Below are 22,863 nucleotides of genomic sequence, written 5' to 3' on the forward strand. Positions count from 1 at the left end.
AGAGCCCAGCCGATCCCACCAGCCAGGCTGCGCTGAGGCCAGTGCTTCTTCAAAACCTATGCTTGGTGGGTGGCAACAGGCCAGGTGTCTGTACCTTTTGGGCTCCATTCTTTTTTGGGAACTGCTCTCTGGAGAGCCACAAAGTATGCCATATTTGCAATGAAACATCGAGGACACTCAGTTAAACTCAGACTTTAGAAGCAAAATGACGAATAATTTATTAGTATCACGTGTCCCAAATTTTGCATGGATGTATTTAAAAAATTACTGTTATCTATCTGACATGCAAGTTTAATTGAGCAGCCTGAATCTCACCGTGCAACCCTAAGGGTCCTGCCTCTGCCTCCCTCCTTGGATCATGTGATTCTGCTGTGTGGGAGGGGGGGAGCTTCAGGTTTGGCTTCAGCCGATGAGCTCAGGTTGGACCAATCCAAGCAGGCTACCCAGCTGGCCTCACTCACTGGTGGACTGGGATCCACCCAGCCAGGGGACCGATGAGTGCCAGCCTGGGAGCTGAAGATGTAATGAGAGGCTGCGTGGGGGACAGGGGACGGAATCCTTTGGGCTGCTTGAGACCATCTTGCTTACGCCAGTTTGAGTTTCTTTCTGTCCTTGCAGCCCTAAGAAATAGGTAGGTTCAGTGGCACCGAAAAAGCCACTAGCCCTCTGCTTCAGGAACAACTTGAAAAGAATGATAAAAATCCCAAGAGAAATGCCTCTTGACTGCTCAAGAGACCTGAGCTCTCTGGCCAATATGGATGCCCTTCCAGCCCCAGACACACGTCACATACTCCAGCAGCCCAGCAGGACAAAGAACCACACTAGACTGAGTGTTTTCTACTTTTATTTTCTAGAACAAAGCATGTGCCCCACAGTAGGTCCCGACTCCGGGTATCCCTGTGTTCTCTACCACCAGGGCCCACTAAACCTGTTCAGAGCTCTGCCAGGGCCAATTTGGAAAAGGCCATGGGTCCTGGGGGCCAGACAGCATGGGGCACATGCCTGTTTATCTCTGGGGCTGACAGACTGTGACTGGTACTGGAGGGAAGGAGCCTGCCACCAGGAGAGAGGTCTCTGGATCCCAGCTGGGCACATCCCAGGTCAAAGGGCAGGTGCCAGGTGAGAACACAGTTTCTGCACTCTTTCCCAGCACCGCGACCCACGAAGCCCTCAGCCTGGGCCTGGCCAGCCGATGCTGCGTCTACAGAGGGACAAGGACCCGGGGCTCCGACACCCATGGCTCTTTGGAGAGGGTGCCATGTGTTGAGGCCTTGGACTACGGTCTTAATTTTTCAGCTTCGCAGCTTCAAGTTCCTGAACCGCCAGGGGTAGGCAGGGCCAGGTCTAGATGGCGTCGCCCTCACTGTCTGACTCCATGGTGTCCGGGGGCTGCAGGCGCAGGGAGTCATAGTTGGGGGGCGGGGTGCCTGGGATGGGCAGAGTCTGCTCACTGGGGTAGGCCTCGGCCTGGGGGCTGTGGTTGGCTGCGTCGGGCTGGAAGCCGAAGTTGGTGTGGGCCTCCACCAGCTCGGCCACGGTGGGCGGCGGGCCGGCGTAGGGCGCCTGCGCACGCTTCTGCCGCAAGCTCTTGGAGAAGCCCACCAGCTTGATGATGGTGATCCACAGAAAGTCGATGATGATCTCCCCGAACTCGATGAGGCACAGCACGGAGCCCCCCATCCAGAAGCCAAATTGGCCCCCCAGATTCGAGAGCAGCCAGACGATCTGTGGGGAATGGGCAGCTGAGGGCGGCGTCCTGCCTCTGCCCAGGGGGATCCGGAGTGCTGGGGCGGGGCAACCATTGCAGCCCGGGAAGACAGCTCAGGCCAGCTTTGGGGACCTCCCTAATCTCTACCCTGGGGTGCAGGGGGCAAGGGGGGCAGGACTGAGACATCCAGAGCCTCCCAAACTCACATTATTGGCAGCCGTTTCCTCAATGGTGCGAAAGTTGAATTCTTGAAAGTAGATATTGAGCTTGACAATGCCGCTCCTGTTGGAGGCAGTGGGAAGAGCTGGGGCTGTGGCGTTCCCTCCCAGGACACATGCACACCATGCACGCCATGCACATGCATGCACACATGTACACATGTGCACACGTGCACTCACACACACAAGCCCTCCTCCGGAGTGGTGAAGTCCAAACCAGAACTAAATGTGCCAGGAGGCCCTTTCCAGCTTTGCCAAGCCTTGGGGTCACAAGCAGTATCTCTGCCCAGCACTCAGGCTATGAACATCCCTTTTTTAAACCTTTTCTGCCATTTTCCTAAAAGACACTCTGGCCTGAGATAGCCCCAGAGGTCAGCTCTGAGCGGTCCTCGGGGAGGTAGAGGGAGGCCCAGCCCATATGCAGTACCTCGGCATAGAGGGCAGAAGCCTTGTCCCCCTATTTCCCCAGGTACAAGGAGACCCCCACTTGGCCACCCTTCTTTGCCCAGGTGCCCGGGTCTGTGGGTGAAGGGGTGGAGGGACAAGTGGGCAAAGAGAAAGATGGTGATGGATGGAAGACATGTCCGCCCTCGGGGGCTGCTAGTCCCTGGTCGCCTTGGCTGCCTTTCTACTCCTATGGGCAAGGCTTCCTCCGTGGGACCTGTTCCTGGATCTGTCCCATAGGAGAGGGTGTCTGGGTACCTGCCGATGTCCAGACCTCACCCAGAGGCTCTGGATCCTCCCCTTTCTGCCTTCCCAGTCCCGCCCAGACTCAGGCGCACCTGCTCACGGTGATGTTGGTGCTCTGGTCCCGCTCCTGAGACAGGACGTGGAGAATCCAGTCCTGGAACCCAAGAAAGAGGCTGAAAACAATGGTGCCTGCAGGTTCCCTCCCAGTCAAGGCCCTGCCACCCCCAGCCCTGCAGCTTCCTCCAGCCCAGAGGGGACCACAGGTTGGGACAGGGAAGCCGGAGAGGTGATGGTGGCCACTGTGGCTGCCCTCAGGGAAGGTGGGACTTGGGTTCCACCTCTTCCTTCCGCCCAGCTGTCCTGCCCCCGCTCCTTCCCACCTCGGCCTTTGCAGGCCCTCCCCTCCGCTGGGAGCCCTCCCTAGCTTCGCTCATGGTCAGCCAGCTCAGCCGCTGGGTTTCAGCTCCAGCGTCACCTTTTTAGAGAGACCATCCCTGACCCTTCTGTATAAAGTGGTTTTCCCCGCTACCCTCTCCTTTAATCCTCTTTATTTTCTTCGCAGACATGATCACACTTTGAAATGACCTTATTTCTGTGTATGGGAATTGTCAATCTGCCTCTAGACTGTAAGCGCTCAAAGGACAACGGCTGTGTCCTTCTCATCCACCACTGTGTCCCTGGCCCAGCCTGGGCGGATGGTGGCGAAAAGGAGGGAGAGAGGGGAGAAAGAAGCATAGGGAGAGGGGGGAAAGACCCCACTCCAAAGTCCCAGACCTTCCCTCAGCCCAAAGGTGGGCCCGTGTCTCACCTCGGAGGCCTCAGAGGGCCAGTCGGCCATGGAGATGGTCATCTTGTACTGGGTGTCACTGGAAGAGAGAGGCAGCCCCATGGCCATCCCGCAGGCACGGTCCCTCGCGCCCTGCCCCGCGTGCCCCAGGCCACACTCACTTGCAGGACTCCTTGCACATGCCAATGCATGTCTCTCTCAGGGCCACACTCATCCTCAGGTCGGAGTAGCAGTAGGCTGGGGGGGAGCGGAAGTGGTCAAGAGACCCGGGGCGGCGTCTTCCCTTCCCTTCCCTTCCCTTCCCTTCCCTTCCCTTCCCTTCCCTTCCCTTCCCTTCCCTTCCCTTCCCTTCCCCTTGCTCTGCTCTCCCAGCCCTGGGCCGCCTATGTCCCATGGCAAGGTGCAAACTGGGTGTCTCAGTCCAGGCTCGGTTGTCCTGGAGAATCGGGGCTCCCCACCCTACCCCTCCCGCCTGCCATTTCCCCCCGCCTGGCCTGGGGATGCCCTTCAGTGTCCTAGACCCACCCTGCTCTGCAGGGCAGCTGGCCTTTCTCTTTGCTGGCCTTCCCTCCCTGCCCAGCGGATGGAGCTTTGGGGTCACTTATACAGGGAGGTGTAACCAGAAGTCACCGCTTCTCTAATTGTCTGTGCACTGTGTGTTGTAGGAGGTGGTGGGGCCCTCTACTGCCAGCACGTTCATTGGTTGGACTCAGGCTCCAGGCTTGCAAGCCTGGGCCTCCTGTGCCTCCAGGGTTCGAGTGCTTGGAGGCCACCACCGTGCCAGCAGCTTCCTCGCTCTCCCCTCCAGGTCTGGCCCCCACAGAGCCCAGGGATCCCACAGAAAGGATGGACACACAGCCTCCTGTGCACACGCGCACACCCACATACGTGTGCAGCCAAGCCAGGGCGCACAAATATAGACCCCAGAAGCAACCAGTGCCTGTGCAGAAACACGTGCAGACACACACTGCAGTCACCAGGAGCTCCTGTGCGTGGGGACACATGCATTCGAGAACACAATGCGTGCAACATCCAGCAGCCACATTCCCAGGCTCCTGCACACGCGGGCATTTACATGGCACACGAACAACACTCATGAAGACAAAGTCACTCTCGCATATACATGTTGCAAGCAGGCAGGCATTTCCCAGAATGGAGGGCGCTGGGCTCCTGCAGGCAGGCTCAGGCAAGGCTTGCAGGAGGGACCGGGGAGCGTGGAGGGACCGGGGAGCGTGGAGGGGCCACCCTGGGCACATCTGGGGCCCCGAGCTCCCTCTTTCCTCTGTGGTCAAATCCTACGGGAACCCCAGCTCACCCCAGTCAGGGAAGTCCTGGCTGTTGCAGTACTTCTCCCCGGGGGGCAAAGGGTACAGGTAGTGGCCGCAGCTGCAGTTGTGGATCATGTGGTCTTGGAAGCAGGAGTGAAGGCAAGCCTGGGGGTGGGGAGAGAACACACACGGCGGGCATGGGCCCCACTCCAGTGCCAGCAGGAGGGAGCCAGAGACCTTAGCGCTGGGCCAAGTGAGCTGGGGGGTGGCGGAGTGCCCCTTGATGATGAGGTCGTACCCCCTTTGGCCTCAAAGCACATGCTTGGACCTCACAGAGAGACCCAGGCAAGAGCCCACAGCCCAGGCCTCCCCGCTCGGCCCGTAGACATGGGCAGAGTGGCTCGTCTTGAACTGTAGAACTAACTAACTAACGCCTAGACAGCTTTTCTCAGGAGATGCCAACAGCCTTCCCAGCTCCCTGAGTGCACGGGCCGAGAACGGCGGCTGAGAGGACCCCGAGCTGGCTCCTTCCTCCCAGAGGAGACACCCAGGGAGAGGGGCATGACCTCTGACCACCCGAGCTGTCCAAGAGGGAGTTGAATGGCCAGCTGCTCTGCCGAATGTCCTCTGGCAGGGAACAGAGAGGAGGGGATGCAGGGACGCCCGCCCTGGGAACTGGAGGGGGTGGGTCTGTGCTCAGTGAGTCCCAACATACTGGGTTTTCAGGTCATTCTGACCTGGTTTCAGTCCACTCAGGGACCAGCTATGTGTCCTAGGGCCAGTGATTAACTTCTGAGCCTCAGCATGCTCATGGCCGAACAGGGTGACAGGCACCTGAAGTCAGAGGATTCGGCGCTCGGTGAGCAGCCTGTGTTGGTGTTTCTTCATCTGGCTTCTTGCCCAAGTCCTGCCTGACTCCCCTGGGCTCCTTCCCACCTCTGACCAGCCTTCTCCTCCCCCTCCAGGCAAGTGACCATGGCTGGCCCTTATCCTCGCCCTGAGGTGTCCCTGCCGGCAGGAGATGGGGACTGGCTGGCAGGTTCACGGCATGGCCTGCAGCCAGCGCAGGCGTGGGCCACAGTAGAACCTCTGACTTGGCTGGTGTCTCGCACCCTGAGTCTGATCTGGAGAGCAGGCGTCTTCCCCAGCCCTGCGACTGAGGCTGAGGGCCCCGGCCACCGCGCGTCGGGCTGGGCAGAGCTCCTGAGAACACCTGGGTCTTTTCAATTACACTGAAGAAGCAGGAGCTAAAGTCTTCCAGGAATAAAACCCCTGAGGCTGTGTTTCCCGTCTCCCCGCACTGCCTGCCTGTCCATCCATCTCTGAAAACACTTGGAAGATTGCTAGAGCCCTCCATGGCAGGCAGAGGCCCCTTGGGCGGTGGCCAAGCCGGCCAGCCAGAGTGTGGGAGGCACAGGGAAGAGTCACTTTCTTGTGACCAAGGATGGAGAAAAACAGCCAAGTCGACTTGGGGACGCCAGGCTGGCCTTTATTGGCCTCAGTTTATCGATCGGCCGACACAGCCTGGGCAGTGTTGTTGGTGCGTTTGTTATCTTTGGGAAGATTCAACCTGTACTTTCCAGTGGGACCAGGGCTGGGGACGGATAGTTCTGGGCTCGCCCTGGAAATCAAGGCAAGAGGGAAGCCTCTAGCTAGAGCAAGGGAGGTTGACGGCAGATACAAAGGGGGTGGGGACTTCCCGGGTGAGTAGACGAGGCATTCGGACCCGGGTCTATAAACCCCAATTTCCTCATTCCTAAAGGAAGAATGGAAACAGCATCCACATCGTCACACTGCGGTGAGGATGAGGTGATGTAGTGCGTATATAACCCCTGCAGTAGTGCCTGCAATAGTGTCTGGCTCGGTGAGCATATTAACCAACGCTGCTATTACTCGTATTATTGCCTGGGAAGGGAAAGGACCAGATGGGGATGCCATGAACGCACACCCTCAGCACAGTGCCCCACAATGAAAGCTGCAGAATGCTGGCACTTGGTTTTTCTTGTTGTTGTTTGCTTCTTGGGAGACCCTGGAGGAGCACGATCGCCTATCATCCTGCACCCCCCAGGGCACATCTGCCCAAGCCAGGATGCAAGGTTCCCAGCCCGGGGACCCTGGTGAAAATAGGGGAACCAGACTAGTTCTGTAGCCCCCGGGGGTCCTGTGGCCGCCTACAAAAGTCCAGCAGAACCAGCCTCGTCCCAGGCCAGCCCTCCCAGGGACCCAGGGCCCTAGACGGGGCCAGAGGCCCAAGGTCACGAGGCCTGTGCAGCCGCCCACCTGGATGGAGTAGGTCGTGTTGAAGCTGCTGTAGAGGTTTTGGACGGCGACGTCGGAGCCATTCACGGTGCAGAAGCTGTATGGGTCCCCCATGCGCTGCAGCTTGTCCTGTGTTCAGAGAGCTTGCTCAAGGTGACCCCTGGCCACCCCTGGAGGCCCCACCCCCATCCTGCACCTCCCTCCCTTCCATCCAGATCTGGGGAATAGGGGATGCAGAAAGGGTAGGCGCTAAGCTAAGCCAGGTGTGGTGGTGCACGGTTGTAATCCCAGTATTTGGGACGCTGACAGGAGGATTGCAGGTTCGCGGCCAGGCTCAGCTACTTAGTGAGGCCCTCTGCGATTTAGAGACTCTGTTTCCAGATAAGGAATTTTTAAAAATGCCTGGGGTGTAGCTTGGTGGTAAAATACCCCTGGGTTCAATCCCCAGTACTGCAAAAAAAAAAAAAAAAAAAAAAAAAAGTAAAAGTTGTAGTTCTCAGAAGTCACCAGAGGGGGTGCTAGAGGGTTCAGCCCTCCCTAAACCTAGCAGAGTCCCAAAGTGGGTGATACCACCTGGGGGATAGGGGTGGGCGATACCACCCCCCGCCCTGGAACAATCCACGGGGTGATGTGCAACTGGGGCTATTGAATAAAAATAAGGAAGCAGGGCTGGGAGTAGTGACAGATGCCTGTAATCTCAGTACTTGGGAGGCTGGGACAGGAGAATCACAGGTTCAAGGCCAGCCTCAGCAACTTAGGGAGGCCTTCAGCGACTTAATGAGACCCTGTTTCAAAATAATAAAAAAAAATTACAAAAGGGTTGGGGTGTAACTCAGAGGAAGAATGCCCCTGGGTTTAATCACCACTTCAAGGAAAAGCGGGGCGGGGAGGGGATTAGTTATGGAGGCACCCAGGGATGTCTCTGAGTAACTTTTCTTTTTTTTCCTGCAAAGGGGTAAGGAAGCCAATAAGTTTGGGAACTTCTGAGCAGCAGGGCTTCCTGCTCGGGGCTTCCTCCAAGGAGATGTGGACCAGGGGAGATCAGCCCTGGACAGCTGGGCCTCCACCCTCCGCCCCTCTCTGGGCTCCATCCGTACCACCAGCACCCCAATGGACGTCTCTGTCCCCGACAAGGCGTAGATGCCCTCCTCTCTGATGAAGGGGTACGTCCTCTGTTCGTGCAGCATCAGCCGAGCGCCAGCCGTGGACGCCAGGAAAGGCACGTAGTCCTCCTGGCCTATATCCAGGACCAGCTTCAGACCTGTGGGGAAGGTGGGGTCTGCCTGAACTCGCTCTGGAGGCCAAGGGGAGTCCCATCCCCACTTGTCCAAGCGCCTCCAGCAAGGGGTCCTCGGGGCTGCCTGAGAAGATGGCCCCAGCTTGCCAGAAAACAAACCCTCAAGGTTTCCTGCTTTTCTCCAAAGCCCCTCGGGCTGTTTCGGGGAATATCTTTTCTGTATCACAGGTGGCTTCTGGAGGCACAGCACCACCCCACCCGCCCATGTCGCCCCATCCACCTCCTGGGCCCCCATTCGGTCCCTCTCTGCTCCAGGCTCCTCCCGGCCTCGGGGCCTGGTGGATGCTCTTCTCTTGCTCTGGAATATGCCCGGGACCCTGCTCCCCCTTCAGATCTCAGCCCTGGCGCCTCTTCCTCCAAAGCCTTCCTGACAGCCTCGCTAGGGCTCAGGGTCTTTGTGATTTCTCCGCTGGTCTGGAACTGTCCTGGCCAATACCTGCTTCCCCAGTGTGAACTTTTTTTCCCCTGTTGGTCTTCCTTCCCCACTCGACGGTTCTTTTCTGGAGGATCCGCGCCCGCAGCCCTGAGCTGAGCGGACACAGCAGTGCGCGTGTGCGCCCAGCCCTCGCTACCTGCCCAGGGTCCCGGAACGCTGTATTATACATGGCCTCTTGGGATGGGCACTGTGGCTATTTAGTCCCATTTTATAGATGAGTAAACTGAGGCACAGAGAGGTGGAGGGACCTCTGTGAGATGACCCAGAGAGGAAGTGTGGCCCCTGGGGCGCACAGCACAGGTGACCAGCACCTTGGCGACTGATTTCCCCAACCAGGGCCTGGTGACCCTGGGCTTCAACCTGGGCACAGGAGCGCGGGGGGCTCTTGACTGCAGAGCCACGTTGCTCCCAAACCCTCGCTTTGCTCATCAGCAGAATGGGAATCCCGACCCCAGGACCGGCTCCCGGCACAGGGTTGAGGCCTGAGAGCCCCAGGTGGTGGAGCGTTACGGCCTCAGGCTCTGGCCCCTGATGAACCGCGACTCACCGAATTCAGTCCCGGGGTTGGCGGTAGGGAGCGCCTTCTCCATCATGCCCCAGTTGAAGATGTAGCAGTTGCCATAGAAAGGGTAGAAGATGGCGGTGAAGTTCCTACAAGAAACGCCATTGGCTGGAGGGCTCCCCACTCCCCAGGCACAGTGTACCCGACCAGTGGCGCCCCCAGAGCCTGCTGTGCTGGCCCTCTGCAGAGGGGGCTGGGGGCTTCCGTCCCCTCCCTTCGCTGCTAGAGGAGGCTCAGAAGGGAGCACGGAGCAAATCCCCAGGCTCTCTGGGAAAGGAAGCAGAAGGGAGTCTCTCAGGAGTCAGGTTCCGCATCAGCCTTTTCTCACCCTATCGATGAGAAAAAGAGGTAACCTTTTCCTCAGAAGGCTCGAGTGAAGCCTGCGATCTCACTACTTTTAGCAGGCTGAGACAGGAGGGTTGCAGGTTTGAGGCCAGCCTCAGCCACTTAACTAGACCCTCAGCGCCTTAGGGAGATCCTGTTTCAAACTAAAAAGGGTTGGGAGTGTCACTCAGAGGTAAAACGCCCCCGGGCTCAATCCCCAGCACCAAATAAATAAATAAGGCTTGAGTTAAAATCACAGTGTGTGGGAAAAACGAATATCACTTGTTCTTGCTCTTGTGGGGAAGCTAAAATTGCTGATTTCCAGAAGAGCAGAGAGTTGAGTCGCTTTTGCGGGCGGCTGGGAGGGCAGCGGGTGGAGGGTGGACAGCCGCGCCGCACGCGCCACAGAGGAGGGTGAGCGCCCACCTGGGTGGCTTTATTTTTAAATAAATCTTTATTTTTAAAAAAAAATCTTTATTTTTAAAAATTAGAAAGGAAGAATTGGAAGCTTCTCAACAAAGAAATAAATGTTTAAGGACAGGGAAATGCTAATCACCCTGATTTGATTATTACACATTATATATGTATGGAGCTGTCACACCATACCTCATAAATATGTAAATTATTTTTTTATAAAAAAGGGTAAATTGGTAAAAAAAAATGACAGTGTGTAGACTTTAATTGAATCTGGCTCTCAACAAAACAAGTTGGTTGTTTGTGAGTGTGAGCGCGGTTGGAGAGTGGATGTTATAGAGGAATTATAGTGCCAGGTGTGGTGACACGCCTGTGATCCCAGTACTTGGGAGGCTGAGACAGGAGAAGGGCAGAAATTTAGGGATTGAGACCTCAGCAACTCAGTGAGACCCTGTTTCAAAATATAAAATGAAAAAGGGCTGGAGCTATAGCTCAGAGGAAGAATGCCCCTGGGTTCAATCCCCGGTATCACTAAAAAGAACACACACACACACACACACACACACACACACACACACACACCACACACACTGGCCAGGTTTGTAATACCAGGACTTGGGAGACTGAGACAGGGGGAGCGCAGGAACTCAGTGAGACCCTGTTTCAAAATAGAAAAAGGGCCGGGCGTGGTGGCGCACGCTTGTCATCCCCGCGCTCGGGAGGCGGAGACAGGAGGATCGTGCAGGTTTGAAGCCAGCCGCGCGCGCTGGCTTAGGAGACCCTGTTTCCAAAATGAAAATGTAAAAATAGGTCTGGGAGTGTAGCCCGGAGGTAGAAGGGCTTCCAGGAACCCCAGTACCACCAAAAAAAAAAAAAAAAAAAAAATAGAAAAAGGGCTGAAGGTGGAACTCAAGGTGGAATGCCCCTGGGTTTAATCCCCAGTGCTAAAAGAAAAGAGAAAAATGAATGATAATGACCTTCTCTGGGTGGGATAATGATATCGTGGTTGTATTTTTAAAAAGAGCCTTGATTCAGCCGGGCGTGGTGGCGCACGCTTGTAATCCCCGCGCTTGGGAGGCGGAGACAGGAGGTTCGTGCTGGTTCGGAGCCAGCCTCGCTGGCTTAAGAGACCCTATTTCCAAATAAAAAATATAAAATAGGCGTGGGAGTGTAGCCCGGAGAAAAAAGGGCTTCCGGGAACCCCAGTACCACTGTTGCCCCGTGGCGCAGCCGCCCCCCGCCGGGGTGGGGAGACTCAGGCCTGCTGTCTCTGGTGGAAACTCCACAGGAGCTCACACAGTGCTGTTCCGTTAATGTGCATGCTCTCAGGTCTCCACAATAAATAGCTTTAGAAAATACTCCTCTGCTTTGTATTATTCTTTTATATTTATTAAAGACAAAACCGAATGGGGCCAAGTTCATCAAATGATGCAAAGAAAAAAATTTAATTGATGTGCAGCGTTGTCTCTTAAGGCTTAAATTCTGCAAAGAATTTTTTGAGCAACCTTTAATGCCCGGGCTGTATCTATTATCGCACTTCAGCCTCAGAATAACCCCCCTAAAGTCAGGTGTTACTCTCCCCAGTTCTCAGATAGGGAAGTCATTTCCTGTATCTCTCATCTCGGCCTCTGGGCGAGCTGACTGGGGTGGGGCCGCACCACCACCTCCTCCAAAGGATCTCAGCTACTTTCTCTGCCCCTGAACTTTGGTTTCTTTAACAGTGAAAGGTGAAGGAGGAAGAGGCCCCATTTCTTTTTCCCACAAACATGAACCTGGTTGGGCCTCGAGGAGTACGGGGCAGGGCGACTCAGGAAAGCTCGCAGCGCTGTGCAGGACATGGAGCCTCACCTGGTCAAATCTTTCCTTCCCGATCTTTCTTTCCCCCCTCTGTTGCTAAGTCTCACCTTGAGCCAAGGCCCCTGCACCTCATGCCCAGACCCACACAGGAAAGTCTGTCTGCATGCGTGCTCCCCTTACAGTGCTCCTGGGGTACAGCAGCCATGGATAGGGTTGACATCTGTCAATCAGATGAGCCATGCCTCTGCCCAGAACCTCCCAGGCTCCTCTCTGCTTGCAAACTTAATAAATAAATAAAATGCAAACTTCTTGCCTTTGTGGGCTTCAGCAACACTCCAGACCCTTACCGAGTCCTTTGGCCCTGCAGCCCCCTGTGCATGGAATATTCTCTAAGCAGCTTTTTGGAAACAGTATCTCATTAAGTTGCTGACGGTCTTGCTCAGTTGCTGAGGATGACCTCAAACCTGTGATCCTCTTGTTTTAGCCTCCCAAGTACTGGAATTACAGGTGTGCACCATCACACCTGGCTTCTAGCCAGCTCTTCAAATAACTGTCTTCCCATTCTCCTGGCATCACCTGCTGAGATCCTGGCAACCTCTTAGCTCCTATGCAAAGTGCCAGCCTTTGACTATTAGTTACCAGCACTTCAGCTACAGCTGGTAGTTCGTAATCGATTCCTCTCATTTCCACCTCTCATTGCCTTCCTCGCACACATCAGCATGTGAGGCCATACTGATTGATACGCTCACCTCCTGCTTAAACTGTGAGCCTGGAGAGGACACAGGACCTTGTATCTGGAGAAGAAAAGCTCAGGTGCGAAGAGCACAGGCCCCAACACAGACTGGCTCTGTGGCATACTAGCTGGCGACCTTGGGGATGTCACGGCATCACCGAGTGCCTCAGTTTCCCCTCCTTATATGCCATCCCCAATCCCTGTGAAGCTGAGGTGAGGGAGGGCTACATGCACAGTGTATGAGACACCAGAGATTTCGTAGCCATCACCTCTCTATGCCCAGAGCCTCGCGCACAGTACAGACACTCAGTCAATATTTGTTGAATAAACTGCAATGTGTGATAAGGATGGGGACAGAGATAAGCACAGAGGAGTGACACCTATGTCCCCGTGGGGGCGAGGGCGGGTGGGGGGGATATTCCGAGAGGAGGCAAAGCCGGAGTGGAGACTTTGAGGATGAGTAGGAGGCAGCAAGGCCGAGTGGGAGAGGGACGCCAGGCGGGGCGCAGGCAAGGGCCTGCGGGGAAGGGATGGCTTTGGGCGGCCACCCTGCAGTGTGACACTGTGGGACCAGGGCTGTGGCCACAGGAAAGAACAGAACAGCGCAAACCAGCTGAAGCCAGGCACTGCTCTGAAGGGAGGGACCTCGCCCCGGGCTGCGGGGACACAGTGTTCCCAAGAGGCTGTCTCCAGGGATGCAGCCCAGAGCAGAGGCTAGGGTGTGGCCGGGCCCCCTCCCGCCAGGGCCGCCTGCTGCTCTGATGTCCGTCAGTGCCAACTATTTGCTGGTCTGTAAGGCTCTCTACCCAAGAGAGGCCGCTCCTAGCACGGGCCACCTCTGCCTCCAGGGCTAGCTTTCCCTCCAAAACCCTCTCCTGGGATGAGGGCCAGGTATGCAGACCCAGGCCAGCAGCCTCCAGAAAAGACTGGGAGAGAGCCAGGATGCTGGGGTGAGCCTGCAGAACCAGCTGCTTGGAAGGCAGAGGCCAGATCACTGGAGCGCAGGAGGTCCCAGTGAGCCAGACCCCAGCTAATGCAAGTGGAGTGTCCTGGCAGGAAGCAGCCTAACAACAGTGGTACTGTGTGGTTGTCTGGAAGAAGGGAAAGTTTCCCAGAGCAGTCAGTCAATCCTTGAAGCAATATTATTATTATAATTATATTATTATTATTATTATTATTAGTAGTAGTAGTAGTAGTAGTAGTAGTAGTAGCAGCAGCAGCAGCAATAGTAATACAGCTTATCCAGATCTTGGCTTCTAAATACCATTCTCCAATAAAAGGAACTGGGATGTCTTGGAGCAAAGGCTGATTCCAGGGACATTTAAGAGGATACAGGGGTTGACTAGAGGAGCTCCCCGTGGCCAAATTTGGAAGAATTTAAACAAGAAAATAAGCGATGTGGTATCGAATGACAACTTAAATATATCAGAGGCCCTGCTGGCATACATAAATGTTTGAATATATCAAGGGAGGAGAAAAAGCAAATCTTCCTTATAGAAAAATTCCACATCTGAATGCTTCTCTTTCCAGGTGGGGGTGGAGCGCAACACCCGTCCTGCTCTGTCCACCTGCCCCCTCTGCACAGGCAGGACTTGGTGACTCACCTCTAAAGCACAGCGCCCGGGCAGGGGAAAGTGGATGCTTTCATGGAGAAGCTGGGCAAATACCGCGTTGCCCAAGTGAGAAAGTTTAAGATCACGGAGGGCGTCACATGGCCGCCAGGAACCTCTGCTGTGATGTCAGCTCAACTCGGGGCTTTCTCCCTTAAACCCGTCACTCTGGTTGGGAGTAATACGTACACCCAGATCAAGGATTTTGTGTGTGTGTGCCCAGGGATATTCTACCTCCAAGCTATTCCCCCAGCCCTATTTTACTTTTTATTTTGAAACAGGGAGGGTCTTGCTAAATTGCTGAGGCTGGCCTCGAACCTGAGATTCTCCTGTCTCAGCCTCACAAGTCCTGGGAGGATGGGTGTGCGCCACCACGCCTGGCTTGAATCATGGACTTTCTAGAAAACACCCGGCCAGCACTCCAAAGCTGTCATGGTCACCCAAGAGAAGGAAGTCTGAGCCGTTGTCCCAGAGATTAAGGAGACCTGGCGGGTAAATGCAGCGTAGTTTTCTGGGTGGGATCCCGGAGCAGGATGAAGGCCTTGGGAAACACTGATAAGATCTGAAGAAAGTGGTTCCTTTCCCTCACAGGCACGTACCAGTGCTTTCTTAGTTGTGGCAAGTCACTGTGGGCAGAAAGGTTAGGTGGTGACGGAGGAGACTGAGAGGGACCGAAGGGACTTGTCTGTAAGTCCATAAGAAGTTCACAATAAACAGCTCACTTCCAAGACGTTCTCACCCCACTCCCTGGGCTCCGGGCACTGCTCTGAGTACCTAGGTAGGTTCACGCCTGTTAGCCCCCGCGATGGCGATGGCGCTCTGAGGTCATTCCGCCGTCTCTGTTCACCATTTGAGGAGGCCAGAGCGGGATGCCCCGACTCACAGCTGTCAGGCTCCTATTTTCCTAACGCGGTGGCTCTCGTTTCTTGAGCATCTATGTCTGAGAGGGAGAGGATGGAGTCGGGGTGGAGGGGGCGGTGCTTAGGCCCAGGCCTTGCTTTGTCATTATGGAAGGCAGAAAGGGCCGTGTTCAGGGCCGACGCGGGATGGCTGTGGGAGGGAGGGAGGGCCAGCTCGGACACAGGGTGGCTGAGGTCTGAGCCCAGTTGGGAGAGGTGCGCGGGGAGGCAAGATGGCGGCTCTTGGTGGCTGAGCAGAAGCCACCGCCCGCCAGCTGGGTGGCCTCAGAGATGTTACTCAGCCTCCCTGGGCCTCAGTTTCATCGTCTAGAAAATGGGGGTGGGCAATGACAGTACCTTTTTCATGGGCTTCTTGCCAGGGATAAGGTTATTTCGTGCCCATGGAAAGCTCAGAATCCTGCCTGGCACGTGAGAAGGACCCAGGGAACATTGCTCTCATCATTGAATTAGAATTCCTCAACAAGTGTGGGCTTAGTAAGAGTACTAACTGGTGGAACTCTAGCCTGCCACCAGCTAGAATCCGTGTGTGTGTGTGTGTGTGTGTGTGTGTGTGTGTGTGTGTTACTGAGGATTGAACCCAGGGGCATCTACCTCCAATGTACACTTACCAGCCCTATTATTTTATTTTATTTTATGGTGCTGGGGATTGAACTCAGGGGCATTCTACATCTGACCTACATTCCCAGCCCGATTTTATTTCTCATTTTGAAATAGGGTTGCATTGAGAGTCTCACTCCGTTACGGAGGCTGGCTTCAAATCTGCGATCCTCCCATCTCAGCCTCCCAAGTACTGGAATGACTGCCACCACACCTGACTCCTCCTCTCTAAGTCTGACAGTGAGTCCTCTGTGACGCTCTGCTCTGCTTGATGCACTTTGAATTCCTTGACATTGCGTGCAAAATTTGCCTTCCTGTGCTTGCGCATCTGGGAGACAGAGAGGCCACAGCAGCTTGTAGCAGATTCGCCACTGGGGTCCTAAAGGTTCAGGGGTTGGGAGACCTGGGCAGAGGCCACAGTCCCTGCAAAGGTCCTGAAGCCTGTCACCTGTCCAAACAGCAACTCACCAACAAGCCCCTTGCGCCAGAGGGCTGAGGTGTGAAAATTTAAAACTGCATACCAGGGGGACACTAGCAAGCCCTCCGGACGCCAGCCTCCCTGCCTCCAGTCCTGTAGAGATGGGACTGAGCTTAGCACTTGGGCCCAGGCCCAGAATATTCCCAGTGGACATTCCTGCAAAACCTGGTGAACCTACCTGTTTACTCTGCACAGTAACTCTAGGAGGTAGGTAAAACTATCATCCTGGTTTCAAAGAAGAGACAAACCAGGGCAGCCGATGTGGGCTGCCTGCTCTGGTCCCCATCGGGCAGCTGTAGGATCCCTGGGCTGCTGGGCTTGGAGCCTGCAGCTCCCAGCGGGCCCTTCTCCAGCCCCCTCGTGTGGGAGACCCGCCCCTGGGGTGTCCCACAGCCAGTGACGGGCTGATGGGACATTACAAAGGCCACGCCCCTCTTTCAAGGGCGCACAGCTCTGAGGTACGGTTTATGCACGGATCCTGCCTCGGATCTAGGGGAGCCTGGGCTTCCACATCCCCACTTGGCTAGATTTCCTCCGTGCTTCTGAGGCTCTGCCTCCAGGAAACCCAACCCCGACCCTGAGGTAGGGACGCTGTGCTGCAGGACCGGGCTCCTGGCTGGCCGCAGGGGCTCTCACCTGTAGCTGCAGGGCTCCGCCCCGAACAGGCAGGCCAGGATCATCTGCTGGGCGGGGAAGCCCATCTCCACCAGCTCCTGGCGTGGCACTTGGGAGAAAATGTTGGTGGCCTGCAGGATGTACCACTCGCTCACGGCCTGGGTGGCGCTGGTGAAGTTCCGGAAGGTGCACACGGTCCTGTTGAGGCTGCACTGTGGGTCAAGAGGGCTCCACGTTCCTGTGTGCTCAGGGGAGGGAGGCCACAACACACTTGACCGTGTGGCCAGGCACCCGGACTTGCACACGTGGCCAGCGGCCCCGCCACTGCATCTCCTGCACAAAGCTGCATGGCCCACAGTGTCGCGGTCACCACTGTGGGGGCACATGTCCACAGGGGCCCGTGACCTCATCCATCTAGATCCACATGAGTAGCCTCCACCTGTGACCTCATGTGGCTACACACACACACACACACACACACACACACACACACACCCTAGATCCTGTGCGGCCACCAGGTCAGGCTAGCTTTTCAGATGAGGACCCAGGTGTGAGTAACCAGGACACTGCATCAAAAAGCAGTAGATGGAGGTGACAGCTGGCAAAGAGGCGCGGCCAGGCCATTTTCGTGGGGACCTGGAGCTGGGGGTGGGGACGTCGTGACCGTGCCAGCGAGCAAGGAAGGCTTGGGCCCCATCCAGGGCCGATTGTGAGACTCACCAAGGAGCCCATTGATGGTGTGTATTCCTGGGTCCGGGCCTAGACCTGCCTCTTGGACTCTCTGGGAGCTGAATCTGGGGCTCTGCATTGCGGACAGAACTCCCCAAGGGTTCCCCAAGACACTGACAAGGCTCCTTCAACGTTGAGGCTCTGAGAGCTGATGGCATCCCAGGCTCCCAGTGCCAGGTGGGTATCGGTAACCCCTGGCTCTACCACCTTTCCATCTGCCTGAAGAAATGCAGGCCCCTGTCTTGGGGTGAATGAGACTTGGCTCTTCCTTCGGGGACAACCCTTCCCTCTCACTCAGTCCTTTGGCATCACCTCCAGCACCCAGCGTACATGACCTTGGACTGGACAGTCAGAGGAGCCCATCCTCTAGCCCGCGATGATTGGTTTAGAGGTGAGCACGTAACCTAAGAGTCTGTCCCAGGTCTTTTGCTCTTGAGAAAGAGATGCTGTCTGGAGAGATTACTGAGCTGGTGAGATGTTCACTGGATGTTCGTTGGGCATTCACAGGGCCCTCCACATGGAGAGAGCCCGCCAGAGTGAAGTCAACTGAGACTGATAGAACTAAGCCCCTCACGCCAGCACTTGAGCGCCTGGATCCAGCCACGCCTGAGCTCTACGAACTCCGGACTTGGTTACGTAAGCTAATGAATCCCCTGTTTTGCACAAGGTCGTTTGAGTTAGATCACTTGCATCCAAAAGAAGTCTTGACTGACCTGACAACTCTTTCTATTTTTCTTTTTTAAAGCTTTGTAGCAGCTGGGCCTGGTGGCGCATCCTTGTAATCCCAGTACTAGGGAGGCTGAAACAGGAGGGTCAAAGGTCTGAGCAAGTAGTGAGATTCACATCATACTAGCAAGACCCTATTTCAAAATAAAAACAAAATAGGGCTAAGATGTAGCTCAGAGGTAGAACGTCCCTGGGTTCAATCCCCAGTAAAACACACACACACACACACACACACACACACACACACACACACACACAGCCTTTGCAAACATACAGAAGTCACTGGCTTCCCCAGCAAGACCCAAGCTATTAAAGGGAGGAAACTCCCCTGGGCCCCACTGGACAGAGCCTTGCGCAGTGCACACCTGGGGACCACTTACTAGTCTCATGGCCACTTTGCACCCATGGCCGCTGCAGGTCCTTCCCGGGGCTGGGCTGTCACTGGCTGAGCTATTGTAGTTATTTGCAAAAAGGTCAAGGACCACGGGGTGCTGGGGGTTCTGCTCATCGATCAGCACGAGAGGCGCATAGTTCCAGATGGTGAAGTTCAGGTCCTGAGTGGTGTTGACAAGGCTCGGGTCCGGAGCCAGGATCCTCTCCAGGACCGCCTCCATCAGCTCGTCCAGGTCCCTCAGCAGGTGCTTTACTTTGGAGTATCTGGGTGGGGAGAGGGCCAGTCAGGTGGGTGAGGAGCAGCTGCAGGGCAGAGGACCTGGAATCTGGGATCCTCCTGCAGGTCAGTGTGGCCGCCACCGAGTATAAGAAGACGCCCTGCCCAAGCACCACCTCTCCATCCACACACCTATGCAGCTCTGTGTCTTCCATTCAGCCATCCTCCACCTACCCACCAAGTTCATCTGTTCATCCTTCCTTCCTTCTGCCCTTCCTTCCTCCCTCTTTCTTTCTTCTTTCTTCCTTTCTTCCTTCCTTTTTTCTTTCTTCCTTCCTCTCTTTCTTTCTTTATTTCTTTCCTTTCCTTTTTTTCTCTTCTTTTCTTTTCTTTTCTTTTCTTTTCTTTCTTTCTTGTACTAGGGATTGAACCCAGGGTATTCTACCTCTGAGTTATACCCCCAGCCCTTTTTATTTCTATTTATTCATTATTAAAATTTTTTTGGTGGTACTGGGGGTGGAACCCAGAGGCTTTCTACCTCTGGGCTACACTCCCAGACCTATTTTATACTTTATTTGGAAGCAGGGTCTCACTAAGTTGCTGAGAGCCTCACTCAGTAGCTGAGGCTGGCTTTGAACCTGTGCGATCCTCCTGTCTCAGCCTCTCAAGTGCTGGGATAACAAGCATGCGCCACCACACCAGCTTTATTTTTATTTTGAAATAAGGTCTCATTAGGTTGCTGAGAGTATTGCTACTTGCTGAGGCTGGACTCAAATCCTTGATCTCCCGTCTCAGCCTCCCAAATACTGGGATTGCAGGTGTGCGCCATCAAACTCGGTTACTCACCAGGTTCTTGAGCACCTACCCTGTATCAGGCCCTAGCAGCAAAAAGGCAAGAATAGGTGTCTTTCCTTCCGAAACTCACATTCCACTGCACAGAGTCAGGACAGCTCACGGTGACTGATCCTGCAGCCGTGCCGCCCGAGGCGAGGTGCTTCCTGTTCTATTTGATTTGCCCTTTGCCACGATCCTATCACCACCCCAGGTACAGACAAGGGAACCAAGGGGGTCTGGGAGCTGCTGGGATTTCCCACGCTCGCCCCGCGGGTACAGAGTGGAGCTGAGATCAGAATTGTACACAGGAGTTCTGTCGGCTCCATCTCTGTGGCCTGGAGGGCCTAATTCTCCTGCAATGGTCTGGGAATGGGAGCTAATTTCAAGAGGGAGAAGAAGGTGGAAACGGCTGAGTCTGGTTCTAGGACCTCCTCTCAGCCCCAGGGATCCCAGGGTGGAAATGGCAGAAATGTATCCACACCATGGAGTGTCCCCGGAGGCCCTGCATCCCAGTCATCTGTACCCAGTGGACACAAGACCCTCTCATGTTCCCCGGGGCCCCGGGTACCAGCTCTGGCTGGGGCGCCTCCTGCAGGAGGAAGCTTTAGTTTGCAGACATGACCCACGGTTCTGGTACAAAGATGCCCTCCCAGCCAGAGCCTGTGTCCTGCCATTCAGCCAGGCCCCCCTGTGCGCACAGGAAGAGACGGCAGGGAACGGGGCTGTGCGGCGGCGGCTCCATCACAGCCTGGGTGCCACCGCTGCTGTCCAGCTCAGTGGCCACTGTGTGGGCTCTGGGTTGGGGTCCCGGCATGTCACTTAATGTCTGTGTGACTCTGGGCAACTTAACCTTTCCAAACATCTTTTCTCTATAAATGGGAAGATAAAAATATGACCCACAAAACTGGTGGGAAGATTGGAGGAGACAGATTTATTATTTATTTATTTATTTATTTTTGGTGGTTTGGTGCTGGGGATGGAACCCAGGGGCCTTCTACCTCTGGGCTACACTCTCAGACCTATTTTATATTTTATTTGGAAACAGGGTCTCTTAAGCCAGCCCTGGCTGGCTTCGAACCTGCGCGATCCTCCTGTCTCCTCCTCCCAAGCCTGGGGATTACAAGCGTGCGCCGCCACGCCCGGCTGGAGGAGACAGATTTAAAGTGTGTGGCGCTGCGCCTGGCGCTGCGCCTGGATGGCATGCGCTGTGGTTGCTATGCTGTGCCTGGACTGCGTGCGCTGTGGTTGCTATGCTGTGCCTGGAGGGCCTGCGCTGTGGTTGCTATGCTTATGGGGTCTCTCCAGTGGCTCTGGGGATGGAACTTAGGGGCTTTCTACCTCTTAGGTACACCCCCAGCCCTTTTTAATTTTTTGTTTTGAAACAGGGTCTCACTAAGTTGTTTAGGCTGGTCTCAAATCTGTGATCCTCCTGACTTAGCCTCCCATATACTGGGATTACAGACATGCACACCCATGCCCGGCTTAAGGGGTTTTTTGCAGGTCTGGGGATGGAACCCAGAGGCATTCGACCTCCGAGCTATACCCTCTGCCCTATTTTTTATTCTTCGTGTGTGTGTGTGTGTGTGTGTGTGTGTATGTGTGTATGTGTGTGTGTGGTACTGGGGTTCCTGGAAACCCTTCTACCTCTTACGAGCGCGCGCCACCACGCCTGGCCTTGAGGTTCTTTTTTAATCCAAGGAAGCTGATGGACTTTGAATCTTACTTGCTGCAAAGGGATGAAGGCAAAGTAGGAAAGAAAGAGATGAAGAAGAGAAAGGAAGGAAAGGAAAAAAGGAAGGGAGGAAAACAGAAAGAAAGAATGTTGAGAGAAAAGAAGAAAGAAAGGAGAGGAGGGAAAGGAGGAGGGAATGGGAAAGCAAAGGGAGGACGGAGAGGAAGGCTGGGAGGAGAGGGGAGGAGGGGGAGGGAAGGAGGGGGAGGAGGGGGAGGGGAGGAGGGGAGGACGGGGAGGTGAGGAGGGGGAAGAGGGGGAGGTGAGGAGGGGGAGGAGGGCGCCTACCGGAAGGGGCTGGAGTTGCAGATGGTGACGGCGGGGAAGTCCATGGTCTTGAAGCCGATGGAGAGCGAGACGCTGACCTCCCAGCTCAGGTAGGTCTTGATGAACACGCCCCACTGCCAGCACACGAGGGAGGCGAAGAGCAGCGTGATCAGGAACCACATGGCCTTCTTCTTGGGCCCCTCGCAGATGATGCGCTTGGGGCCGTGGGTGTTGGTGTTGTTGCAGTACCACACCAGCAGCTCCTGGTACGTGTAGCCGGGGCCCTTCTGCAGCCGGTGCAGCCCCTTCAGCAGGTACTTCCTCACTGACATCATGGCGCCTGGGAGAGACACGGACGCTGCAGCGCACAGGACGCCGGCCTCGGCGGCCATGGCCGGAGCCTGGGCCACACATCCAACTAACCCCTGAGCATTTATCGGGCACCTACTGTATGCCAGGCGTTAAATACTCCTTCTGAACTCAGTGATGAGCAAAACAGACAAGGTTTTTGCTCCCTGGGAATTTACAACCTCATGGACAAGTTGCTTAAGTTCTCAACCCTTCAGGTTTTCCACATATAAAATAAGGATAATAACCATATTTAATTCTTCTCTCTCTCTCTCTCTCTCTCTCTCTCTCTCTCTCTCTCTCTCTCTCTCTCCATCTCTCTCGTGGTACTAGGGATCAAGCCCATGGGCTCTCTACCATTGATATCCCCAGCTCTTTTTATTTTTTATCTTAAAGTTGCTGAGGTTGGCCTCAAACTTGCAATCCTCCTTCTTCAGTCTCCTGAGTTCCACGTCACTGGCATTACAGGAGCGTGTCATCATGCACAACTTTATATTTAATTCTTTTTTTATGGGTACTGGGTACTGGAGATTGAACCCAGAGGTGTTTTGCTTCCAAGCCATACCCCCAGCCCTTTTTATTTTTTATCTTGAAACAGGGTCTTGCTAAGTTGCTGAGAATCTTAAGTTGATGAGGCTGGCCTCAAACCTTTGATCTTCCTGTCTCAGCCTCTCAAGTACTAGGATTTCAGGTGCATGCCACCATGTTCAACTTAAATTATTTTGTTTATTAATTTATTTTGCGGTGCTAGGGATAAAATGCAGGGCCTTCTGTATGCCATTCCTCAAGTTCTCTACCACCGAGCCACACCTCCAGCCCTATCCTATCTAATTTACAGAATTACTGCAAGGGGAAAACGAGGTGTTGCACAAAAAGTGCAGTCCAGTGCCCGGCGCAGACCAGG

General features: G+C 55.0%; 1 protein-coding gene across 2 annotated transcripts; it reads right to left on the reverse strand.

Annotated features, from left to right (window-relative positions):
• Nucleotides 1-1,344: 1,344 nt before the first annotated feature.
• SCNN1B (sodium channel epithelial 1 subunit beta) lies at nucleotides 1,345-21,946 on the reverse strand (the record flags this gene model as incomplete). Of its 2 annotated transcripts, XM_080702810.1 has the most annotated exons (12): nucleotides 1,345-1,725; nucleotides 1,915-1,990; nucleotides 2,709-2,770; nucleotides 3,425-3,482; nucleotides 3,565-3,640; nucleotides 4,719-4,836; nucleotides 6,952-7,059; nucleotides 8,028-8,191; nucleotides 9,211-9,314; nucleotides 16,735-16,925; nucleotides 18,549-18,825; nucleotides 21,633-21,946. In XM_080702810.1, the coding sequence occupies 12 exons, from the start codon at nucleotides 21,944-21,946 to the stop codon at nucleotides 1,345-1,347; spliced, it is 1,929 nt and encodes a 642-aa protein (XP_080558936.1). The 2 variants fall into 2 exon arrangements, with proteins under 2 accessions (XP_080558936.1, XP_080558937.1); XM_080702811.1 differs by lacking the exon at nucleotides 6,952-7,059 and having other exon boundaries at nucleotides 21,633-21,943.
• Nucleotides 21,947-22,863: the final 917 nt, after the last annotated feature.

Source organism: Muscardinus avellanarius, assembly GCF_963383645.1.
Source record: "Muscardinus avellanarius genome assembly, chromosome: 10".
Taxonomy (NCBI): domain Eukaryota; kingdom Metazoa; phylum Chordata; class Mammalia; order Rodentia; family Gliridae; genus Muscardinus; species Muscardinus avellanarius.